Consider the following 22,550-nt stretch of genomic DNA (forward strand, 5'->3'; position numbering starts at 1 on the left):
TCCAAAAAATCAATAAAAAATATATAAAACACTTAATTTATTCAAAATTAGAGTTTTGTTGTAATATTTAGACCATGTGTGTTTATATGTGTGCTATATGCTACTGCTCTCATAAATTTCACTTTGAGCAGATATACACATTTTAAAAAATGACAGTCTTTCTCTAATGGGCAAAACAGAGGAAAGATAACGATGACTCATCTTGCAAAATTTTTGTCCAATCAAATTCTCTCTGGAATGATCATTTCCTGCCCCCTGAGACCACATGCTGCTGACTAGCAAATTGTCTTCTATTCATCTTCCATACATACATCCCAACTTCCTGTTTCAAAAGGAAGTATTTCAATAATGGACAGAAATGTGCCAAACTATTTCATGAAGTCTTTTAGAAGAAAAGGAAGAACAACCTGTATGTACATAGTTGACACAATTATTCTTGGGTGTTAGTTTTAAAAAGATACATTAGTGTTAGCTGCCGCTAACATCTGATTGAATGGAGGATGGAGCACGAGGCTGAAACAAAAAGCTGACAAGCTTTTGCTGCAATTCTATGGATGTTTTGCCCAACAGGTCTTCGAGCCAGTCACGTGACAGAAAACTATGCATTGTAGCCTCTAAATTTGATAATGCTCAACACCATGGTTCGAAGCACTGTGCTTGGTATAGCCTTTTATCATGCCAGACAGTAATGCTACTGGAATCTCAGTTTACCAGTTGCAAATAGGATACACATCTCAACCACAGAACGTTCCTGTTCATGGTATGTAAACACTCAATTCTATGTTTTAACATATTGCCCTGGTCACACTGAGCCAATATTTATTCTGATGACTTTCGTGTGACTGTAGCTAGTATGAATAGCCTAACAAAATGCTTTCTCTGTCCAGATTTAATAACTGACACTTCAAATCAACATTTCAATTTCAATTTTAACTAAATGTAGTCTTTAATAATGTCTGAAAATATATCAATGAATAACCTGATACAAGTAACATGCTTTATGTCTTAAGTTCTCACACTGCAGCAAAGGGTTATATGCATTTATATTTATACAACAGTTCATTCTGGTTCTCAAATCTTATTGTTTAAGAACCGTAAGATATTGTACTGGTATCGCTACAGGAACGCCACGCTGGGATGCTTTCACAATTTTGTATCACTTCGCTTGTTCTAGCCGGTATTCCGGCGAATTCAGTTTCCCTGTTTCCCCCTCACAGCGCCTGCGCAACTTCGCAGTGTTGCCAAGTCCGCGGTTTTCCAGCGGTAGTTTTTAGTAGCAATTGGGTGTTACTTTTTAAAATATCCTGGCAACCCTGAAACTTCAGTACTAAAATCATGACGTCATGATTTCGCCCCGGCTAAGCAAGTCAGCTTGTGGTGGTTTCGCTGTCTTTCTGCAAGCAACGTTCATTTCACCATGTTAATTAGATCATTTGTAATTAAATAGGCATTCATGTACATGACGTCCTGTTCAATCACAACATAGAGTCAGATTTCCCTGCTAATTTTAACTTCTGCCTGTTTTATGAAGTGTAACACCATACATTACAATTAGACAGTTAAAGTCCTTCGTTAGGGGCATTCTTTTGTTCAGACGCCCATTTCCATTTTATTGTTATTGTTGTTGTTAGTGTGTGTGTGTGTCTGTTAAACAACTTAAGCCTTGTCGAAATAATAACAAATAAACTATATTGCACAATGACTAGTCTCTCTTTTATTATTTTAGGTAACTCAGACCATGCTGATATAGAGCCGGTATCGCTCGAGTACGAGAGTGATATTGCTCATATAGGGCAATATAGAAATTCATTATTTTCCAGTCATATTGTCCAGTTTTGCCAAGATAATAATCTAATTTTGTCAAGTGAAGTGTGTTTGCCTGTAGATAGCTATACCTATGTTAGTGAGGCTTGGAACACAACATCATGGTTGGACCATTAGTACAGCAGATGCACATGCCTCGCTGAGGAGTATGAGTATCTTATATGATACAGTAACAACTGATCACATACCTTTGTCTATGGTGATATATGTTGAGTTTCTTGTAGCGATGTCTAATAATGAAAATAATATCAATGCAGCAAAAATGGATTGGTCAGCACTTACAAAGGAGGACCTTTTAGTCTATTATGTAAATACAGATAGATGTCTGAGTAATATTAATTTACCTAGGGATGCAATGATGTGTAGTGATGTTAACTGTAAAGATGCAAATCATCCGAGGGATATCTGCTCAATGTATAATGATATGGTTAATGTCCTGTATGGTTGTAGTAAGCCATTTTTTAAATCGAAGGGTATAATGAATAAGACTAGGCCTGGCTGGAGTAAATATGTAGCTGAATATCAGGCTGAAGCCCGGGAAGCTTTTAAATTATGGGTTATAGCAGGTAGACCCAGGCAAGGGCCTGAGCTTGAATATAAGAAGTCTACAAATGCAAGATATAAGTATGCTATTATGCTATTCTGTAAAAATGAGCAAACCTTAAGGACTGATTCTATGGCTATGAAGCTGCTAAATCATAATATCACAGATTCACAGATTTTAGTTAGAACTTTTAATAGATGCAGAGTATCTCTTCCTTGTACCTTAGATGGAGTTTCTGGGGCAGAGAATATTGCAGAATTATGGAGACAGCATTATTGTAGTCTTTTTAATTGCATCCAAAATGAATTGTATAATGTGGATGATATTCAAGTTAATGATCCAATAGTGATTATGTCACGTGAGGTGGATCATGCTATAAGTAAATTGCCTCAAAATAAAGCTAGTGGCCTAGATAATATTTCTGCTGAACATCTTAAATATGGAAGTAAGAGGATATCCCCTTTATTAGCTGTCTGTTTTACTGGCCTTTTGATTCATGGTGTGTTACCAGATTCAATGTTGTCTGTTCTGTTAGTGCCAGTTATTAAGAACAAAGCTGGAATGGTAGGTAACTTAGATAATTATAGACCTATAGCCTTAGCTAGTATCCTGTCTAAAGTGTTGGAAAAAATCTTGCTGGATAGGATAAATGTGCTCATTAATTCTACAGATAACCAGTTTGGATTTAATGCCAAACACGGTACTGATCTTTGCATCTATGCATTGAAGGAAATAAAAACTCATCAGTCTTAAAGCGTTTCATTGATGCACCTAAAGTTTTTGATCGGGTTAACCATGCAGAGTTATTTTTTTAAATGAGACAAAGAGGGGTGCCAGAATACATTGTGAGAATCCTGGCTTATTGGTATGCCCACCAGATGATGCGAGTAAAATGGGGCAATAAAGTCTTTGCCCCTTTTGGGGTTAGTAATGGCGTGAGACAAGGGATTTTGTCCCCAATTCTGTTTAATCTTTACATGGATGATCTATCTGAATGTTTGAACGCTTGTAAAACTGGGTGTATGATTGGGAATATTCTAGTGAATCATATTATGCATGTATGCAGATGATCTTGTGGTGTTTAGTCCTAGCAGTGCTGGTCTTCAACAGCTTTTAACTATGTGTTCTGATTATGGTCTTGAACATGATATTTTATATAATCCTGATAAGAGTGTGGTTATGATTTGCAGAACTAAGGAGGATAAAAGTATAACATTTCCAGTTTTCAAGTTGTCTAATAGGAGTCTCACTGTGTGTGCTAAAGTAAAATGGACATTTCATCACTGAACGCATGACAGACGATGAGGATATTGAAAGGCAACGCCGTATGATGTATATGCAGGCGAATATACTTTTACGTAAGTTTAGTTTCTGTTCAGATGAGGTGAAGGTGTCACTTTTTTAAAGCATATTGTACAACACTTTATACTGCTCATCTGTGGTTCAACTATAGAACATCTAGTTTACAGAAGCTGCAAGTAGCTTATAATGATGCAATGAGAATTTTACTAAAAAGACCTAGATGGCATAGTGCAAGTGAAATGTTTGTGAGTGCAAGAGTAATCACTTTTAAAGCACTGTTACGAAATCTTATGTATAGATTTATTTGCCGGCTAAATGCTTAAAAAATGAGAATCAAAAAAAATTATATCAAATATAAGGGTTAGTACTACACGGTATCAGTCAAAGCTGTGGAGACATTGGTATTGTTGTATTTTGTAACTTTTTATTGTGGTGGTAGATGCTGTGGATTGTATATGTTGTCCTATTGTCTTGTTTTCTTTTTTTTGGACCTTGAGTCTGTAATAAAGATTGATATTGATATACAGCCACCTAGAGGTTACACTCTGATATTGCAGAAGATAAATGGTGCATAATTTAGAGGTTAATATTTAGTAAAATCCCCTTAAAATAATACAAATATTAAAGAAAAAAAATATTATTGAGCTAAAATCACAAAAGCACAAATATATATTCATTCTTATATAACACTGTCTTCATTCATTTGTATGTTCTTCTATAAGTGTTTGGGCTGTTTAATATGAGGATTTTGTTCAAAATCCCCCATCGCAGCCCCGCCCTCCACCCCCAGATAAAATATATTTTATATTTATATAAATATATTAAATACTGATACCTAGTGGTCAAAACCAATAGCAAAGGTAGTATGTCAGTATTATTAAATTGCAGACAAAGATTTTGGATAACTAGGTTGGCTTGTATGTTTGGTGCGGTAGGGGGCCCAACCTCATTTTCTTTCATAGGGCCCAAAATTGCTAGCGGCGCCCCTGTTTGTACTTGAAAGACAGCATGGACATTTGTAAGGTATCTTGTTACATACCTGCCAGATCATGAATGAGATCTTGGATGAGGTGTCTTATGATGGCGAAAAGGGTGACTCCTATGCTATAAATGACATGCTTGGGTAGAGTGAGCGGATCATTTTCTGTGGGTTTGTAGTCCTTGAAAAAGTCCTCATCAAGACTTTTATTGTTTTTGTCTAAATCCATAAGTATCGTTGTTTACTCCACTGCGTCTTTGAGTCTAACCACTTAACAACAGCTTGTCAGTTTTCATACATTTCCTGTTGATCTGTATAAAAACAAAAAGTAAACATTTATTGAAAATAATGTATAATTTGTTGATACAATTTATTTTTGTTTTGAATGTTGTAGAAATAAATCTCTATGTTCACCAGGCCTGCCTTTATTTGATTAAAAATACAGTAAAACAGTAATGTCGAATATTATCACAATTTAACTCAACTCTTTTTTATTATTTTAGTATATTTTAAAATGTAATGTATTCCTGTGATGGTAAAGCTGAATTTTCAGCAGCCATTACTCCAGCCTTCAGTGTCACATGATCCTTCAGAAGTCTTTCTAAAATGCTGATTTGGTGCTCAAAAAGCAGTTCTTGCTATTATCAAAAAAAACATCCTGTTGAATAGAAAGTTCAAACATTATAAATGTCACTTTTGATCAGTTTAATTCAAATAACTTTTATTACTATTACTTGAATTGCTTCTGAATGGTAGTATAGAGTATAGGCTATATATAAAATGTTTTAAATGTAACCATTTCTATTGTCTATATTTATGTCTTTATTTATTATTTTAGGTCGGTTAAGATTAGAGATGAGCTAGTGATTAGAGGTAGGGTTAGATACATTATATCTGAAAGTCAGAATAAGTTAGCTATGTTTATGGTCAGAAAATAAGATAATATGTTATGTACATACCCTGCAAAGCTTTTTTCCTCATTGACAGACACCCGTCATCTGTCTCGCCCTCCTCCTCTCTCTATCTCTGATGCTGAATGCTCATTAGACTTCTTTCTTTTCGCTGCATATTCACAGAATCACAACAAAGTATGTCATAGAATGATGGTTTCCCTGATTGGCTGTTTCTTCGTTAGTGGCTGTGACAGGACTTCCCTCAGACCTGATACTTTGACTGTAGAAGACAATCAAGCTAATGTGCTTCGTGGCGTAAGGAGAAGCCTTGAGCCTGGATTTAGCCTTTTTCTATTAGGTGACTGCCTCTCAACTCCTGTTGGCGTATTTTAAAGTGCAACGTAACCAGTGACATCAATGAAAACTGTAACTTTGTCATGATATTCAGTTCAGATTCAGTTCAGGCCTAAATTTCTTAAACATAGTTTTCTGTGAAATTAAAACAAACTTAAATCCCTGAATGTCCTGACTTCATTACAATACACCAACCAAAGTTAGATCATGTAGCAGCAACTTCTTAATGTAACAACTGGACATATCCGCAAAACACATGGCCACCCCTGTTGAAAAAACCAGCATATGCTGGTTAGGTATGTTTTGACGCTGGGATGCTGGTTTAAGCTGGTCCTTTGCTGGTTTAAACTGGTCCTTTGCTGGTTTATGCTGGTTTATGCTGGTCCTTTTGCTGGTTTCTGGTGGTCCTTTGCCAGCACATGACCAGCATAAACCAGCAAAAGGACCAGCATAAACCAACTTAAACCAGCAAAGGACCAGTTTAAACCAGCAAAGGACCATCATAAACCAGATGGTTTATGCCAACGCATGCTAATCAGGATCAGAAAGTACAAGAAAGTACAAGATAACAATTGCCATGTAAACAACCCAGCGCTCTATGTTGTATTCATTTATTAATGAGGGAATGAGACACATATAGAAGAGTACGACAGATAGATTTTAACAAAACCTGTGTAGCTATTTGCTAAATATAGTGAAACGAACACGAAAATACAAATAAAAAACATCTCCCGCCTACAGACTTCAAACACGTAAGCTTTGTATTTTTTGGTAACTTAGAACAGGTGGAAATGAGCAGCACTGACAAAGAAAGATAGATTTGGGGGGGGGAGGGACTAATGGATGACAGAGAGAGAGAGGGTTGTTCATAAATCTATTCAGTGACACCTTTTTAACCTCGTGATTAGTCAAATACAGAAGATTTAAATCCTGGCACAATTTCTATCCGTCCACTTCTGGGTCAAATGGCAGTCTGTTCCTCCTTTGTTCTTATTTTCTCTCCTTCATCCCTACTTTCCCAAAGATGGATTTTGGTGGTTCTTCTTCTTTCTCTTCATCCCCAGGGTCACGACCAAAGCCTCAACCTGTGTGTAAAAGGAAATTTAATGTTTTCAAATGTAGATATATAAATTAAGAGTTCATTATTCTGTGCTAAAGGCCAGTGAATGTGCTCTGAAGTAGCCTGATATGATTCTCTTAATCCCAGGCTTAATCCTTTGTCTGACATCTCGCTGACTCTGATATTCCACTGCTGGTAATGACAGCTGTCTTTCATGAAGGTGAAAGCTATTAATCAAGGGTTAGCTGTAATCCACCTAATCCTGTCTGAGATGCTCCTGTTCACTTTCTAGAGGGAGTGGGTGTGTTTTTAAAGGGTTTAAAATGACATTATACACCAAGTATAGGTTATACTAAAACAGAAAATGTATACTGTGCCATAATTATTCCAGTTGGTTTTATTTCCAGTGTATGAGAATAGACTGATAAAACAACATCTGAGCTAAAGCAGGGGGTGGAGCAAAAAAACTAAATAAATAAATATGCTCAACTGAAGACTAGTTTGAACGAATGATACACAAAAAATGCTCAGCAAGTCAACTATCAGATAGATCAGAAAGAGAATTTTACAGACACATAAGACTGTATAATCATCTTTCTGTCAGTGAAAGGTTTTAGCCTTAATTGTTGTCAGTTGTGACTCAACTCAACAACTAAACATTCAGAACTTTGGGGTCAGTAGATTTTAATGTCTCTTCTGCTCGCCAAGGCTGCATTTATTTGATCAGGAATACAGTAAAAACAGTTATATTGTGAAATATTATTACAATTTTTATATTTACTATTAATATATTTTAAAATGTAGTTTTAATGAAGCCATTACTCCAGTCTTCAGTGTCACATGATCCTTTAGAAATCATTAAAAATGCTGATTTGGTGCTCAAGAAACATTTTGCGTTATCCGTGTTCAAAATGGTTGTGCTGATTAAAAAAACAAAACAATCAGGATTCTTTGATGAATAGAAGGTTTAAAAGAACAATTATATGGAATAGAAATATTTTGTACATTATAAATGTATTTACTGTCACTTTCGATTTTATGTGTCCTTGTTAAATAAAACTCTTACTGACAACAAAGTTTTGAATGGTAGTGTATTTTAATGGCAGTTTTTGAGATTTGTGAAAATTAGAAGTGTTTGTTCTTTTCATTTAGACTTTTGTTTCTCTCCCCACCACCCCCCACCCCCCAACTCAAATTCCTTTTTCTTACAACCTTCAATCAATTAAATCATGAAATTCCTTACTGTCAAAGTAACTAATAAAATAAAATCTAAGACATAAATAGTACAGTAATGAGACTTGGTGCTGAAACTGTTTGCAGGATTCAGCAAATTATATCTTGTAAGAGTAATAGTCCAATGACTCGTATAACATTAATACTTACTCAGACGGGAATTTCCTCAGGTGGTGGAGCATCTTTGATCTTCTTGCAGAAAACCTGAGACAGAAGAAAGTTCCAGTAGACAATAGTCAAACTTGTGTTGGCTGTCACTATGCCGATCAATAGGGGATGCATGTCTAATTTCAGCTGTGGTGTTGTCCTTCCAGAGGCTGATGCTGCACAAACTCTCTCAGAGGAAGAGCTTTTGTGTGGTTGAGTCAGTGATTCAGACAGATCTGATCCTCTATGAGTCAAATCTGATATATTATTCATCTCCTGCGCATCTCTAATCCTTTCTCCATGCATGTTACATAGATTGTGAAAATTATAAGGGGCTAGTTGTCGAGACGTTTTATTCCACCAAGTCAGGGTAGGTTTATTACTGTATATACACATACCATCAAATTTAGACTACACACAAGCTATTGAACAGGCCTAGGAAAATACATAGTTCAATTAACACGTGTTGACCTTTACAGTTGACCTTTTAATAGCAGTCACAATGGAATCTGTGGTTTATTTACAATAATTTTGAGAAAAATATATGTTCTTAATGGAATACTTAATCTAAAATTAAAATAATCTAAAAAAAACAATCAATCTGAAGTAAAATTTTTACTTACATTTACTACCGTTCAAAAGTTTGGGGTCAGTGTTTTATTTTTTTTGTTATCAATACAGGGATGCACTAAATTGATCAAAAGTGACAGTGCAAAATTTCAGTGAAAAATTAATTTTATTGTTACAAATGTTTTTCTTTTGAACTAAAATCCTGAAAATAAGATAATATTGATAATAATAAGAAATGTTACTTAAGCGTCAAATCAGGATATTAGAATGATTTCTGAAAGATCACTAAAGACCGGAGTAATTGCTGCTGAAAATTCAGCTTTGTCATCAAAGGAATAAATTGCATTTTAAAATGTTTTAACACAGAAGTTATTTTAAAATGTAATAATATTTCATATTACTATTTTTACTGCATTTTTAATAAATAAATGCATCCTTGAGCATAAGAGACTTACTGGCTTCAACTTTTGAAGTGTAGCATGAAGCAATAACATGTTTTCCAAAACTGTTAGAGGTGATTTAATGTCTTTTCCAAAAAAAACAATAAATAATTTAGGAAACAATAAAAATGTTTTTTTTTGGAAAAGACATTAAATCACCTCTAACAGTTTTGGAAAACATGTTATTGCTTCATGCTACACTTCAAAAGTTGAAGCCGGTAAGTCTCTTATGTACTAAGTCCCCCCCCCCAATCCCCTAACTAAAAAATAAACATTTTATGTTACCTGAAAGTAAACCAGATCCTGGAGAGTTGGAGTCATGGAATATTTGCTCAGGTCAGATTATTCAAATGGCAAGATACATGTTATTGCTCCATGCTACACTTCAAAAGTTGAAGCCGGTAAGTCTCTTATGTAGTAAGTCCCCCCCCCCAATCCCCTAACTAAAAAATAAACATTTTATGTTACCTGAAAGTAAACCAGATCCTGGAGAGTTGGAGTCATGGAATATTTGCTCAGGTCAGATTATTCAAATGGCAAGATCTCCCCCCACCCCACCCCACCCACAAGTTTTCTATATTATTAAATAATTAAATAAACATTTAAGGCATAAAAGAAGATCCTACTTTAACCTTCCCCACATGTAATTATATGCAGGGTTGGCTAAGCATGGTCGTCTTTTTTGGCTTCATCGTCCGTCTTCTTGTGAAAGGCTTCTGTCAGAATGAATATCCAGTATGCAATGGTGATGGAGGTATTAATTGTGACAATACCAATCATAAAGGGGTGTAGCATGTTTGCAAGTTTTTCCCTGACTGCCGTTTACAGCATTTCTGTGCTTTCTGTTACTTTTAGCCTTTTTCTGCGGTTTGGTCCAGCCTTTTCTTCAGTACGTGGTTGTCTCTCCTCCCCCCAAACTCAAATGAGGCTTAAAAATCCTCAGAGCCTTTGCTGAGCACGACATTCCAGGTTTATTATTATATTTGTACATTATACAGATATAAAATTGATTATATAGATATACAAGAGTAATCAGAGTGCAATGCTTCTCATTTCGGTTCTTTAAAGATGAATCTTATTGAATGAGATAGACTGCTGTGTGGCTTAGTTAGGCAGAACGTACTGTTAGAGATCTCAGACAAGCACTAGCGCTCTTAGCTCTGCTAATCACCTCTGCTCATGCATGGAGGATTTAACATGAGTCACACAGACTTTACTGAAGATTAGAAACATCTCAAATATTCATGACGCAAAATGTTAAGAGTTTACAGGCAGAATAAGACATACTTATTTGTGGTCAAATAAATGCTTTTATTATGTAAACGTTTTCAGTTTTTTTTCAAGAGAGATCTGCAAAAATGTTTTTTATTAAATATTCAAGCATTCAAAATGCTTTAACTTGAGTTTGAAATATGGATCAGCTGTGTAACATTAACATGTTTTAGGAAATGTGTTTCACTAAGCGCTTCGCAGTCTGAGCAGTCCGTCTGCATATTGGAACTGCAAGCTGTTATCATACTCCAGCATGTCCAGTGCCACCTCACAGCTCTCCTTCACCACCCGCTCCTGGTCCTTCCTGTAGCGCTCTAAGATCTGTAAGCACGTCTCCTTCCCGATGGAGCCCAGCGCCTCTGCACACTCATGCCTGACCATGGTGTTCTCATCTGTTTTCTCCAAAGCTGCCTGCAGCTGAGGGATGCTGGCCTCGTGTTGGATCTGACCCAAGACGTAGCCGATCTCATGGCGGAACAAAGCACTGCTGCACTGAAGACCTAAAAGAAAGAAAATAATACTTTTATTCAGCAAGGATGCATTAAATTGATTAAAGCATGACTGTAAATTTGTAAGGTTACAAAAGATTTCCATTTCAAAAAATCCTGAAGAAATGTCACCACAAAAATATTTGGCAACACAACTGTTTTCAACATTGATACTAATAGGAAATGTTTCTTGAGCACCAAATCAGCATATTAGAATGATTTCTGAAGGATCATGTGACACTGAAGACTGGAGTAAATTCATGAAAATTCAGCTTTGCCATCACAGGTGTAAATTACATTTTAAAATATATTGAAATAGAACACAGCTATTTTAAATTGTAATAATATTTCACAATATTACTGTTTTTATTTGATTTTTGAGTAAATGCAGCCTTGGTGAGCAAAAATCTTACCAAGCCCAAACTTGTAAACACTGTTATTTACAAAGTTCAACTTCAACATTTTTGATGTGACCTAGCACTGCATCTTTCTCACCATCTCCAAGAGCCAGAACAGCCTCTTCAGTCCCAAGATTCCTCAGTGCAAACATAGCTCTATAGCGGTCAAACAGCGACAGGCTTTCATCTAAGAGCTGCGCCCTCAGTTCTGGGACACTTTTTCTTGCGGCAGGGGGCGCGGGGTCTACAGAGCAGTAGGGGTTCTCATCTGTCCCCTCTGCTGTCTTTTCCCCACCATTCATGAGCCACTCCAGCCTCCGGACCGCCAGCTGACATGTTTCTGCCACCTTTATGAAAAGAGAATTACTGTAAAATCTAAACTTGGGGCATAATCAAAATGCACAACAGGGCATTCCTGCGTTAGTGTAACAAGGAATGGTGAATAGATTGGTGATATGGGTTGACGGTACCTCAATTACTGGATCTTCTGCATATTTCTTCAATAAATCTAAGACTTTGGGATTTCCAATGGCTCCCAATGCTTCTCCTAGAATTTAAATTATAATAAAAACACTGAATATGAAAAAAAAAAAATTTTTAAAAAGGAAAGAAAGAAGGAAGAATATGACTTTGTAAGTTTCACCTGCTTCATGTCTGACCATTGGTTCTTGATTAGTGTCTTTCAGGACCGTCTCTAGGATAGGAATGGCCCGCTCGTCTTGCATTTGGCCGAGGCAGTATGCCAGCTCATGCTTCAGAAGTGCAGATTCATCCACAAAAGTGTCACTGATCCATTTAATGGCCTCTGGTCCACCAAGGTTGCGGAGAGTAAAAAGTGCTCTAAAGCGCGTTGTCAGGTCCTGCTTTGGGTTGACGAGAATCCTCCCCACCGCTGCTATATCTGCATCATTTGCCATGAGGAAGCTTTCAGTATCAGGATGATGTCCTTAATGCACAGGTTAAAGAGAGTACTCCAGAGAGCAGCATATATACAGAACCTGCATTTAAAAACAACAAAAGTTCAACCCTGCTTAGTAATAATTGACTCTGTAGTAGTAATGAAATGTCAGGACTCATATGATGATTAAAAACCTTGTGAACTACCTACTTAGACAGCATTCTTGAGCTTGTAAACAAAATGAATCTTTAGGACTTACTGTTTGTCTGTCTACTATTTAAACGGGGACATATCCCATTTATCTATTTGTAGTCTGACTCGTTTCTGCGAATCTGTTCTTTCAAAACCAATTCAGAGGCATTCTTTTACGTCATGATGAGATCCTGACTTACTCAAGAGTTTTTGAAAGAATTTAGAAGCCTATATTAACAGACAATTGGAACGTATTCGATGTGCTTTTTATTTTCAAGAATGACATTTTGGAATGTAGAGAACAATATGCATTTACAATAAACAAGATTAAAATTAATTGCCAAATTACCCAAAAAGAGACGGTTCGTGAACGAATCGTTAACTGGTTTTGAGAACCGGTTCAATGAAAAGTTACAGGGTTACACTATGAAGGAAAAGGCCTGAACATTGCCATCTGTGTCCGCAGAACATTACCCAGGCCTCACTCTGCCAGCTGTGTGCAAGCGTGTTATGCAGCCGGCAGAATGACGGGTTTAAAGATATTTCAGCTAACCGAGTTCACAATCTGATTCGTTACAATCGCTGAATTATTTGTATTCTGAACTTACTACAAGCGGAGATGTGTTTTTCGCTCATGACAAGGCGCTCTCCATCAACCTCCCCATGCCGTCCACTCAAAAAGGAACTGTTTCACTTGTGGAATCCAGTGGTGAGAGTTCAAATTACTCGCATTAGTCCATCGCCACCTACTGGATTGGAGGGGAACCACTCTAAAATTTGTTAACAAGCTACATGGTTATCAACCTTTTTAACTGTAATGCCCCCAATTTTTAACAGAGACAGGAAGCATTGAAGCTGTAAATTAATCACAGGTTTAAAGAACTATTTGTAACTCATAATAACCAATAGTTATTGAAGGAAAAAGAACTATGATTTTTTTTTGTTAATTTAGATTAATTAATAATAATAGGTAATTAATTAGTTATAATGACAATATTGCCTCCTAATTGGTCATGGCCTCCTGGTTGAGAGCCACTGATTTACATTGTTTCAACCTGGTAAGGCTGTATTCTTTTACATGTGATGAGAAATTTTGAAAATTTGGAGACAGCACTTTCAAATTCTAGGAAAGTCAATGTGGATTGATACACACAGTGCATCACATTTAATAATACAGGACATTTAATATATTTTGTGTTCCAAGGATGAAAAAAATAAGTCACAGGTTTATAACAATGTGACATGAATAAATGATGCCTTCTGGGCTTACCTAATTCTCCAAAATTTCAAACAAGCATTGAATTGCCGTAAGTATTTTTGTTTATTTCAACCAACACAAACAAATCACTTTGAACGTTATATAGATCCACTGTTTACAATATTGATAGATTAGACGCCAATTAAAACGTATCAAGTGATTTAAAAGTCATATTAAAAGTCACTCATTTATAAAAGTTAATAAAACAGATCATCTTAGAGTCATAAAATATAAGACTGGGATTTAAATACAATCAATTTACACACTTTCTGCCTGCTTAGCCATGCTTACTTTTGTAACATATTAAATGGCAGCTATAAACTGACTATAAACAGGCTAATAAAATGATCAGTCTATACACAAGCTATGCTGTTCCAGCATTGTCCACTTGAGGTGGCTCAGGTACAGACAAAACCGGGCTGCTTGTTGGAGACTGATCTAGTGTTTTGCTCTGCTGTTGTTGCTCAAAGTAGCTACAGAGCAGGGAACGAACTGCCTCTGCGTTCGGATCATCTATGTAGACCGTAGGCACATCTGTGGGCTGTGGACATTCATTCTGACTGAGTGCTTTAACCCACTCCTCTTTAAACGGACTGTTATGCATGTTACAGATATTGTGCAAGATACAGCAAGCTACAGCCATCTTGGACACCAAGTCTATGTTGCTGTCATTTCTGTTGTGCAGACACTGCCATCGCGCTTTAAGGCGCTGGAAGGCATTTTCAATTATTTTAATGCCGCGGTTCAGCTGGACATTGAAGGTTTGCCGTTGCGGTGTTAGATTTGGCGATGAAGGATAGCATTTCAGTAGCCAGGTCTGAAGCGAATAACCCGCATCCCCCAGCAGCAGAAATCCCAACGGTTGACCCATGAGTTCTTTGAGTGGCTGAGAGCAGAAGCCTCCCTCTTCTGCCATAGTCCACAGCTCTGAGCTCTGCAAGATGGTCGTGTCATCTGTGCTGCCTGTAAAACCAGAACAAACGTCCCAGAAACTACCTTTTGCATTTACCACACCCTGAAGCACCACAGAGTGCCATCCTCTCGGGTTCCAGCAATCCTGGGTGTCCGTGGAGGGTGATTTAACAGGGATGTGAAGGGAGTCGATGACACCAATGCAGTGAGGAAAACCCCACAGAGTACGAAACTGCTCTTCCTGTTCTTCAAGTTCATGATCTGCAGGTAACTGCATGTAAAGGGGTTTTAGTAACAAAATGATGGCTTCACACACCTCTCGTACACACTGACACACAGCGGGGATGGGCACACCGAAGAGTTCGCTTAAGAAGCAGTAGTCTGTGCTGGTGGACAAACGCATTAAGGCCATGGCAATACATCTCTCCAGTGTAATGGTCTGTCTGCTTTGTTCTATATACACTTGCTCGAGCTGGGGCTTGAGTTTAGCATGCAGAAGGAGGAAGATTTCTCTTGTGATGTGGAACTTGTCAAGCCAGTCTTCTGGTCCAAACTCAGTCATCACAACTCTCTCCCACCAACCTGGGTCTGCAGGGATTGTGACATGATTTTGCAGATCTTCTTCATTTGGTGATGGTAACTAAAACATTGACAGAAAAAAATGCTTACTGCATGAATGAGCAATTATTTTGCCAGTCAGGCTGGCATAAATTCAATGAGGAATTTATTCTCTTATTATTATCTCTTATACTTATTATGTATTGACTGAACTGCACTGACACTAGTCTGCATCGCCGATTGTTATTTTCCTGTTCATTACTGCGACGCTGCTTTGAAAGCATCTGTATTGTATAAAGCGCTATATAAATAAAAGTAACTTGACTAATATGCACACACTCTTCTCGTTACTGTGCAGAGCATGATTGTGATTTCAAGGAAGTCTACAGATGTCTTAGAAATGCGTAGCAAACATATACAGAAACTACCGTTTACCGTACTCGTGCACCGGTAATTCAGGAAAAGATGCCTTCGATATATGATTCGTTTGTGAATTTCAGCTCGCCTGTCTAGTATGTAGTTATGAATTTCTTCTTTTCGTCGCCTAATTTTGGATGCAAGTAAATATTTCATCTCCGCAGCATCTCTCGCCTCGTCTGTTTTCAAGTATGAACGTGGCATTTTGTGCGACGCGTAGTAATAAACACTCTACACAGTGGAAAGTATTCTTTTTGTGATTTAGGACAGCAGCACAACAAACACGCTCCCATGACGGGCATAAAGCGCCACTTCCGGTCTCCTGTGCTTTTATCTTCTTCTTCTTCTTCTTTGGAATTTTTTGGCGTATTCCACACCATAGGCACATACCGCCACCAACAGTTTTTAATCATACATGGATGATAGTCCCCCCTCTATTCATTTTTTTTTTGTTTTTGTTTTTAATTGTTAATTTTATTTCGGGCTCACCCAAGCTGTATTTCTGGCTGCTGCGTGTTCAGCTCCCAACATAAAGCGCCACTTCCGGTCTCCTGTGTTTTTATCTTCTTCTTCTTCTTCTTCTTCTTTGGAATTTTTTGGCGTATTCCACACCATAGGCACATACCGCCACCAACAGTTTTTAATCATACATGGATGATAGTCCCCCCTCTATTCATTTTTTGTTTTTTTTTGTTTTTAATTGTTAATTTTATTTCGGGCTCACCCAAGCTGTATTTCTGGCTGCTGCGTGTTCAGCTCCCATGCCAAAAAACCCAGCTTGTGTGTTCCCCTATTCCTTTGCTTTATTTATTTATTTAACTATCAAATTCGTTAATTTAATCCCGTTTCTACTATATATTCCATTACTATTCTTTGATTACTACCTTCTCTTAATCCTTTTCCTAATATCCAATTTATCTTCTTTTTTTCTTTATTATTACCATTTAAGTTCTTTATCATTTTAATTCTCTCTCTCTATATTTCCGACATTTTAATATTACATGTTCAACGGTTTCTATTACCCCACAAAAAGCACATTTACCTGTAATATGTTGACCTATTTTGTATAGTGATGCATTTAGTCCTGTGTGCCCAAATTGTAATCTATTTAAAATCACCTCGTCTTTCCTACATCTTCCAAAATTGTATACTTCTTTCTGCGTTCTTATCAAAATAAACGTTTGTTTTAGACCAATGGAAAAGGAAATATAAATATAATATAATTTTATGAATTTACTGTTTGATTTACCTAGCATCTCTTCTCTGATCTCTTTCCTCTTTTTGTATAAAGGAAATAAGGTTGCATTATAAAATAAACAAGAAGTATTTGAGTAATAGTACTTCACTACTTTACTTATAATTTGTGTTTTACTTGAGATCTGTTCAAACCAAAACTGAATACGTGTACTATTACTCAATTACATTTATATGGGAAAAAATAGATTTGACAATTATTACATTTTTAGAGACATAAAAGTACAAAATACATGTCAGTAACCACGACTTAAACTTTTGCCAATGATTTAAAAATAAAATTAATGTTTTTCTTTATCCTAATGAGATATTGCATCAAAATACTAAAATGAGAAAATTACTACTGTCTTTTGTTTTTAACGTTCAATTAAAAAAAGCTAAGAAAAGTGTTTTACTTTAGAACACTTCAGTATAATTAAATATGTATACTTTTATGCAAGTATTTATGTATTTATGGTACTTTTTAAACTTTTAAATTAAATGTAAAAATACAATTCACAAACTTTCCATAATATATAGTATGCACTTTTTAACAAAATGCTCAATATTACTTTTTTCCCGTACAAAAAAAATAAAAAATAATAATAAATTGAAGTTGATCTTTTCACTTTTAAAAACATAGCAACGTTTTTGTTTTGTTTAGTTTCAAATGTCGTGACGTCAGTGTTTAACTCAGTCCCATGATCCTTTGCGGTGCCATCGATAACATCAGCTTCGATTTGCTAACAACATCGGCGCGGCGTATTTTATATCCATTATCAAATATATTCTCATTTTTTCAAGGTTGACACTCGATGCGTTTGTTTTGGATAAGGTTCTGCTGATCAGATTATAAATTCACCGAATATCGTAGTCAAGGTAGGTCCGATGACTTGTGGGGTCAGATTAGCCTAACTAGCGGCTCAGTAATCCATTGTGAAACACCAATAATCAGTGCATGACAATACTACATCTTCTGTTGTTTTATTAATGTATACATTTAGATAGCCTTGGGTCAGCTGATATATATCGCTGACATGTTTTTCCATAAATGAACACAGACGTTGATAGTTAGCCATGTTGACAAAGGAATCTAGTATCTCTTCATTCAGGACTGAGAGCAGCTGTGGGGTAATTGCTTTCTGACATTATATTGATATTCTGTCTTTACGTTTCCTGTTAGTAAAGAAGCACTTAACTTCTTTAATCCGTAATAAAAATGGCATTGTTTGCTTAGGCCACGAAACGATTGCACTTAAGACTTTGGGTCTTTATTAAAATGTCATGAACTGGGAATCGCAGTCCAGCATATTCTTGTCTCTATGTTCCTGTTGTTTGGAAGTTGACGATTGAGCAGCTGTTCTCTAACACCTGTTTATGGGGTATTGAACCGATGGCATCTGCTGACGAGTCTTGCAGCCTTCTGCCTCGCTAACAAGACAACCTAAAAGTGTAGACCTTTAACAATAGTTGCATCGTTGTGACCTTCTCATAAAATAATGTTCCTCCCATATAGTTTCTAAACATGTTTTTATGTTGTTTCCATGAATGCACTTTAGGCACCTTGCCCCTGGATCTCCACATTCCCAGATTTCTGAATCACACACCCATGGATCAGGACTATGAGCGCAGGTTACTGCGGCAAATCAACGTCCAGAATGACAACACCAGTCCCATGGTAAGTCTGTCATCTTGAATATTGCAGACTTGAAATTGGATTCTTTTTTTTTTCTGTGCCGTTTGAATGTTTTTAAAACGATCCATTTCCGATTATTCATTTGATCTGGTCTGATTCCTTCTTGTTTTGTATACAGAAAGTAAGAGATGTGATCTGTCACCTGACCCCCACCCCTGAGTCACCGCTGTCATCACCAAGCAAGCATGGTGACAGGTTCATACCATCTCGAGCTGGAGCTAACTGGAGCATCAACTTCCACAGAATAAATGTGGGTGAAATAAAAAAAATAAAAATACTAGTAATGGAGCTTCCAATTAGCTTCCATTTGATTTGAATCAAAGGAATGTGAAGTGTCAAGTGCATATTTATTTACTCTGTTTACAGGAAAATGAAAAGTCACCAAGCCAGAATAAAAAAACCAAAGACGCAACATCAGATACTGGCAAAGGTGAGCGAGAAGAGGATTGCATTGATTTTACCTGTAGTCTGCATTAATAAAGCTGATCAGGCATTGGTGTTATGGTATCTTCTTTATAGAGAGAGACAGACTATACTTTAAATGAACCTCATTCTTGAAGGATCACATTCTCAAATATGATACTCAACCCTCTTGTGTTGTGCAACTCGTGTAAATTCTGTCGTTTGTCTGACAGCGGACGGCTTGGCGTATTCTGCCCTGCTGAAGAATGAGTTGCTTGGTGCTGGGATTGAGAAGGTCCTGGATCCTCAAACAGAAGATAGAAGACTACAGCCCTCCACACCCGAGAGGAGGAGCCTCTTTAGTGTAAGGCTCTCTTATCCGCTGATCTGTTCACTTGATGCCACATGAGTGTTTGGATCTGTGTTTTCAGCGCCTACTTTGTGTTTGTGTGTACAGTATTCACTCAGTGCCAAAAGATCCACACCCGATGATAACAGTGTTTCCCCATACTCCCTCTCCCCTGTTAGCAGCAAAAGGTAAGCGGAGTCTTCTCCTGAACAATGTGATTGATTAGTAAAATGCATTGTTTTAATTGCATGCATTGTTTTTGTTTATAGTCAGAAGCTGCTGCGGTCACCAAGAAAACCCACACGCAAAATTTCCAAGATTCCTTTTAAGGTGCTAGATGCTCCGGAGCTACAAGATGATTTCTACCTCAACTTAGTGGACTGGTCCTCTTTAAATGTGCTCAGTGTTGGACTGGGGACTTGTGTTTATCTTTGGAGTGCCTGCACCAGTCAAGTATGCATGAGACACATTGGCTGTTTATGCAAATTTAGAGTCAGTAAATACCCAGTGAACTATTGGACTAAGTTGTGTGTTTTTTTCTTTGCTTTGTCTGCAGGTAACACGACTATGTGACCTATCAGTGGAGGGTGATTCAGTTACATCCGTGGGCTGGTCGGAGAGAGTGAGTTAACCTTTATGACTTGGACTATCAGAAGTTGCTTTCTGGGTTTTGTGGATTGACCGTTCTTCTCTCATAGGGCAATCTTGTCGCTGTGGGTACACACAAAGGCTTTGTACAAATTTGGGATGCTACTGCCGGCAAAAAGCTGTTTGCCTTGGAGGGACACACAGCAAGAGTTGGTAAGAAATGTTTTTTTAATCCTTATGGAATGACTGGAAAATTATAGAAAAATCATTGAAATTCATTGGTCAAGGTGCAAGAGTTTGTAATTAATATTTTATTCAGCAAGTAATAGTATTAATTAAATTGACTAAAGTTGACATTAAAGACCTTGTTAAAAAAATATTATTTTCTTTTCATCATTTTGTTTCAAGGAAAAAAATTATCATATTTTCCACAAAAATAATAAGCAGCACAACTGTTTAACATTTGTAAGACCACCAAATTAACATATTAGAACGATTTCTGAAGGATCATGTAGCACTGAAGTCTGGCAAAATGACTGCTGAAAGTTCAGCTTTGCCATTGCAGGAATAAATTACATTTTAAAATATATTAAACTAAAAAAAAATATAATAATCTTATTGTCCCCAAACATTTGAACTGTAGGACATATGTTCACTATTGCTCTTAAGCTTCTTGTTGGACTGATTTAGTGTTTCAGTCCATTTTTGACATTTACTTTCTGATGTGCTTCACATTCTAGTGAAATGTATGTGCAGTGTAAACATGTTATGAAAAATCTGCCATCAGGTGCATTGGCCTGGAATGCAGATCAGCTGTCATCAGGCAGCCGGGACCGGATGATACTTCAGAGAGATATCAGGACGCCCCCTCTGCAGTCAGAGCGCAGGCTACAGGGCCATAGACAAGAGGTCTGCGGACTCAAGTGGAGCACTGACCATCAGCTGCTGGCCTCCGGAGGAAATGACAACAAGGTGACCTGACTGCTATTTAAATAATTTAAATGTACAAAATATTCAAATATATTAGCACAAAAAAAGATTTTTAGCAAACTGCATCTCTCTAAAAGCATACCTGTGATTGATCCCTTCAGCTGTTAGTGTGGAATCACTCAAGCGTGTTACCAATGCAGCAGTATACAGAACACCTGGCCGCAGTGAAGGCTATCGCCTGGTCTCCTCACCAGCATGGACTGCTGGCCTCTGGAGGGGGAACGGCAGACCGCTGCATCCGCTTCTGGAACACTCTTACAGCGCAGCCACTGCAGTGTATCGACACAGGCTCACAAGTCTGCAACCTGGCCTGGTCCAAACACACCAATGAACTGGTATGTTTATTCTAATCAGCTAACCAAATGCTCAATGTTGAAGTTTATTGTTGATTATAACATGCATTAATGCTGTAGTGTAGAATAAGACAAACAGGCATGATGGTGAGTCTTATTGCTTGTTCCATTGTCTCCAGGTCAGCACACACGGTTACTCTCAGAATCAGATATAATTTTATTAATAAAAAAAGGGGGTTCGGCTGACAAAAACGTTTGGAAATCTCTGTACTGGAAGGTTGTGAGATACACAGAGGATTAGAAACTCCATCTATATGGCAAGTCCTGATAATTGCCTTGCTGGCTTTTTTTTTTTAAGGATTTTTCTGTCTTTAAACAGTTCGGAACAGTTCGAGTATTAAAGCAATGGCATTTTTATGTCAGATGGAAATTACTATAACACATTACTCTCACATAAATAACTTAGACATACTTTATGTTCAGCAACAATGAATTAAGTGATCGGTTAAATTGACATTCAGCAACCATGGATTAAATTGATCAAAAGTGACAGCAAGACTTATACACTGGTACAAAAATACCCCGGATCTTTTTAATTCAGAACAAAACAAAAAAATCACGATTTCCACGAAAACGTCAAGCAGCGCAACAGTTTTATACATTGATGTTATTTCACAATATAACTGTTTTACTGTATTTTTATCAAATAAATGCAACCTTAGTGAGTGAGGTGTCTTTCAAAAACATGACCGCAGATTTTTGAACGATAGTCTGTTAGTTTCCTTAGCTTTGAAAACAGCCCGACATGTCACTGTTCAAAAACACTTATACAGCAGTACATTTACACAGGTTATCACAGCCTTTTAGGGCCACACAGGACTGAACATTCTGATTATACACTATCTTAACCAGGAAATGACATCAAGAGCTGGATGCCCATAGGCAGTCATCACAAAGTTACTTTAATTGTGTTTGCATATAAATGTTTGGTCTAACCCAGTAGAAGTACCACCACTGTTACCATTTATAAGAGAATTACATAAACATTACATAAGCTCCTACAAGAGGGTACTGAGGTTAAACACACAAAAACAACACCGGTAACAGCACAAGTATTCTGCATCTTATTAACTTCTACCTTCAGTAGGGAGATTTAAAACGCCACAAAACAAAAGACATACAACTGCTCCTTTATTCCAGTGTCTATTAAATTATTTGAGAAATCCAGAAAAAGTGCATCAAATATTTCTTGAACAGGAT

The 22,550-nt window shown here is 37.0% G+C and overlaps 3 protein-coding genes and 1 long non-coding RNA gene across 6 annotated transcripts; 1 reads left to right on the forward strand and 3 right to left on the reverse strand.

The window, feature by feature from the left end:
* Positions 1 to 6,493: 6,493 nt before the first annotated feature.
* LOC107550441 (uncharacterized) lies at positions 6,494 to 8,579 on the reverse strand. Its single transcript, XR_001604668.1, has 2 exons — positions 8,340 to 8,579; positions 6,494 to 6,981 (listed from the first exon to the last, which is right to left on the reverse strand). It is a non-coding gene; the product is annotated as an uncharacterized lncRNA (long non-coding RNA).
* Positions 8,580 to 10,305: 1,726 nt separating this feature from the next.
* On the reverse strand, positions 10,306 to 13,305 carry LOC107548993 (deoxyhypusine hydroxylase). The gene is made up of 5 exons (XM_016229884.1): positions 13,203 to 13,305; positions 12,148 to 12,502; positions 11,975 to 12,051; positions 11,602 to 11,851; positions 10,306 to 11,118 (listed from the first exon to the last, which is right to left on the reverse strand). The coding sequence occupies exons 2-5, from the start codon at positions 12,419 to 12,421 to the stop codon at positions 10,805 to 10,807; spliced, it is 915 nt and encodes a 304-aa protein (XP_016085370.1). The 5' UTR covers positions 12,422 to 12,502; positions 13,203 to 13,305; the 3' UTR covers positions 10,306 to 10,804.
* A 293-nt stretch (positions 13,306 to 13,598) lies between these two features.
* Positions 13,599 to 16,066, reverse strand: LOC107550447 (putative nuclease HARBI1). 2 transcript variants are annotated; one of them, XM_016231730.1, is made up of 2 exons: positions 15,758 to 16,066; positions 13,599 to 15,404 (listed from the first exon to the last, which is right to left on the reverse strand). In XM_016231730.1, exons 1-2 carry the CDS (start codon positions 15,941 to 15,943, stop codon positions 14,217 to 14,219), a joined length of 1,374 nt encoding a protein of 457 aa, XP_016087216.1. In that variant the 5' UTR covers positions 15,944 to 16,066; the 3' UTR covers positions 13,599 to 14,216. The 2 variants fall into 2 exon arrangements, with proteins under 2 accessions (XP_016087216.1, XP_016087223.1); XM_016231737.1 differs by having other exon boundaries at positions 15,751 to 15,804.
* A 1,603-nt stretch (positions 16,067 to 17,669) lies between these two features.
* On the forward strand, positions 17,670 to 21,505 carry LOC107549000 (fizzy-related protein homolog). Of its 2 annotated transcripts, XM_016229902.1 has the most exons (13): positions 17,670 to 17,851; positions 18,034 to 18,103; positions 18,532 to 18,650; positions 18,787 to 18,918; positions 19,035 to 19,098; positions 19,304 to 19,434; positions 19,528 to 19,607; positions 19,689 to 19,872; positions 19,976 to 20,041; positions 20,118 to 20,220; positions 20,795 to 20,979; positions 21,099 to 21,332; positions 21,470 to 21,505. In XM_016229902.1, the coding sequence occupies exons 3-13, from the start codon at positions 18,582 to 18,584 to the stop codon at positions 21,503 to 21,505; spliced, it is 1,284 nt and encodes a 427-aa protein (XP_016085388.1). In that variant the 5' UTR covers positions 17,670 to 17,851; positions 18,034 to 18,103; positions 18,532 to 18,581. The 2 variants fall into 2 exon arrangements, with proteins under 2 accessions (XP_016085388.1, XP_016085381.1); XM_016229895.1 differs by lacking the exon at positions 18,034 to 18,103.
* Positions 21,506 to 22,550: the final 1,045 nt, after the last annotated feature.

The sequence above is a fragment of the Sinocyclocheilus grahami genome, unplaced genomic scaffold (genome assembly GCF_001515645.1).
Source record: "Sinocyclocheilus grahami isolate Dianchi unplaced genomic scaffold, SAMN03320097.WGS_v1.1 scaffold16.1, whole genome shotgun sequence".
Classification (NCBI taxonomy): Eukaryota; Metazoa; Chordata; class Actinopteri; order Cypriniformes; family Cyprinidae; genus Sinocyclocheilus; species Sinocyclocheilus grahami.

Bases quoted from the DNA above. Each gene is read 5' to 3' on its own strand.
- LOC107548993 (XM_016229884.1), bottom strand. From the start codon at position 12,421: ATGGCAAATGATGCAGATATAGCAGCGGTGGGGAGGATTCTCGTCAAC. The intron at 11,852-11,974 runs GTACCGTCAACC...CTTTTCATAAAG, and splicing joins CAGAAGATCCAGTAATTGAG to GTGGCAGAAACATGTCAGCT. The intron at 11,119-11,601 runs GTGAGAAAGATG...TCTTTCTTTTAG, and splicing joins TGTTCTGGCTCTTGGAGATG to GTCTTCAGTGCAGCAGTGCT.
- LOC107549000 (XM_016229902.1), top strand. From the start codon at position 18,582: ATGGATCAGGACTATGAGCGCAGGTTACTGCGGCAAATCAACGTCCAG. The intron at 20,980-21,098 runs GTGACCTGACTG...TGATCCCTTCAG, and splicing joins CCGGAGGAAATGACAACAAG to CTGTTAGTGTGGAATCACTC. The intron at 21,333-21,469 runs GTATGTTTATTC...CATTGTCTCCAG, and splicing joins CCAAACACACCAATGAACTG to GTCAGCACACACGGTTACTC.
- LOC107550447 (XM_016231730.1), bottom strand. From the start codon at position 15,943: ATGCCACGTTCATACTTGAAAACAGACGAGGCGAGAGATGCTGCGGAG. The intron at 15,405-15,757 runs GTAAACGGTAGT...TCAATGTTTTAG, and splicing joins ATTACCGGTGCACGAGTACG to TTACCATCACCAAATGAAGA.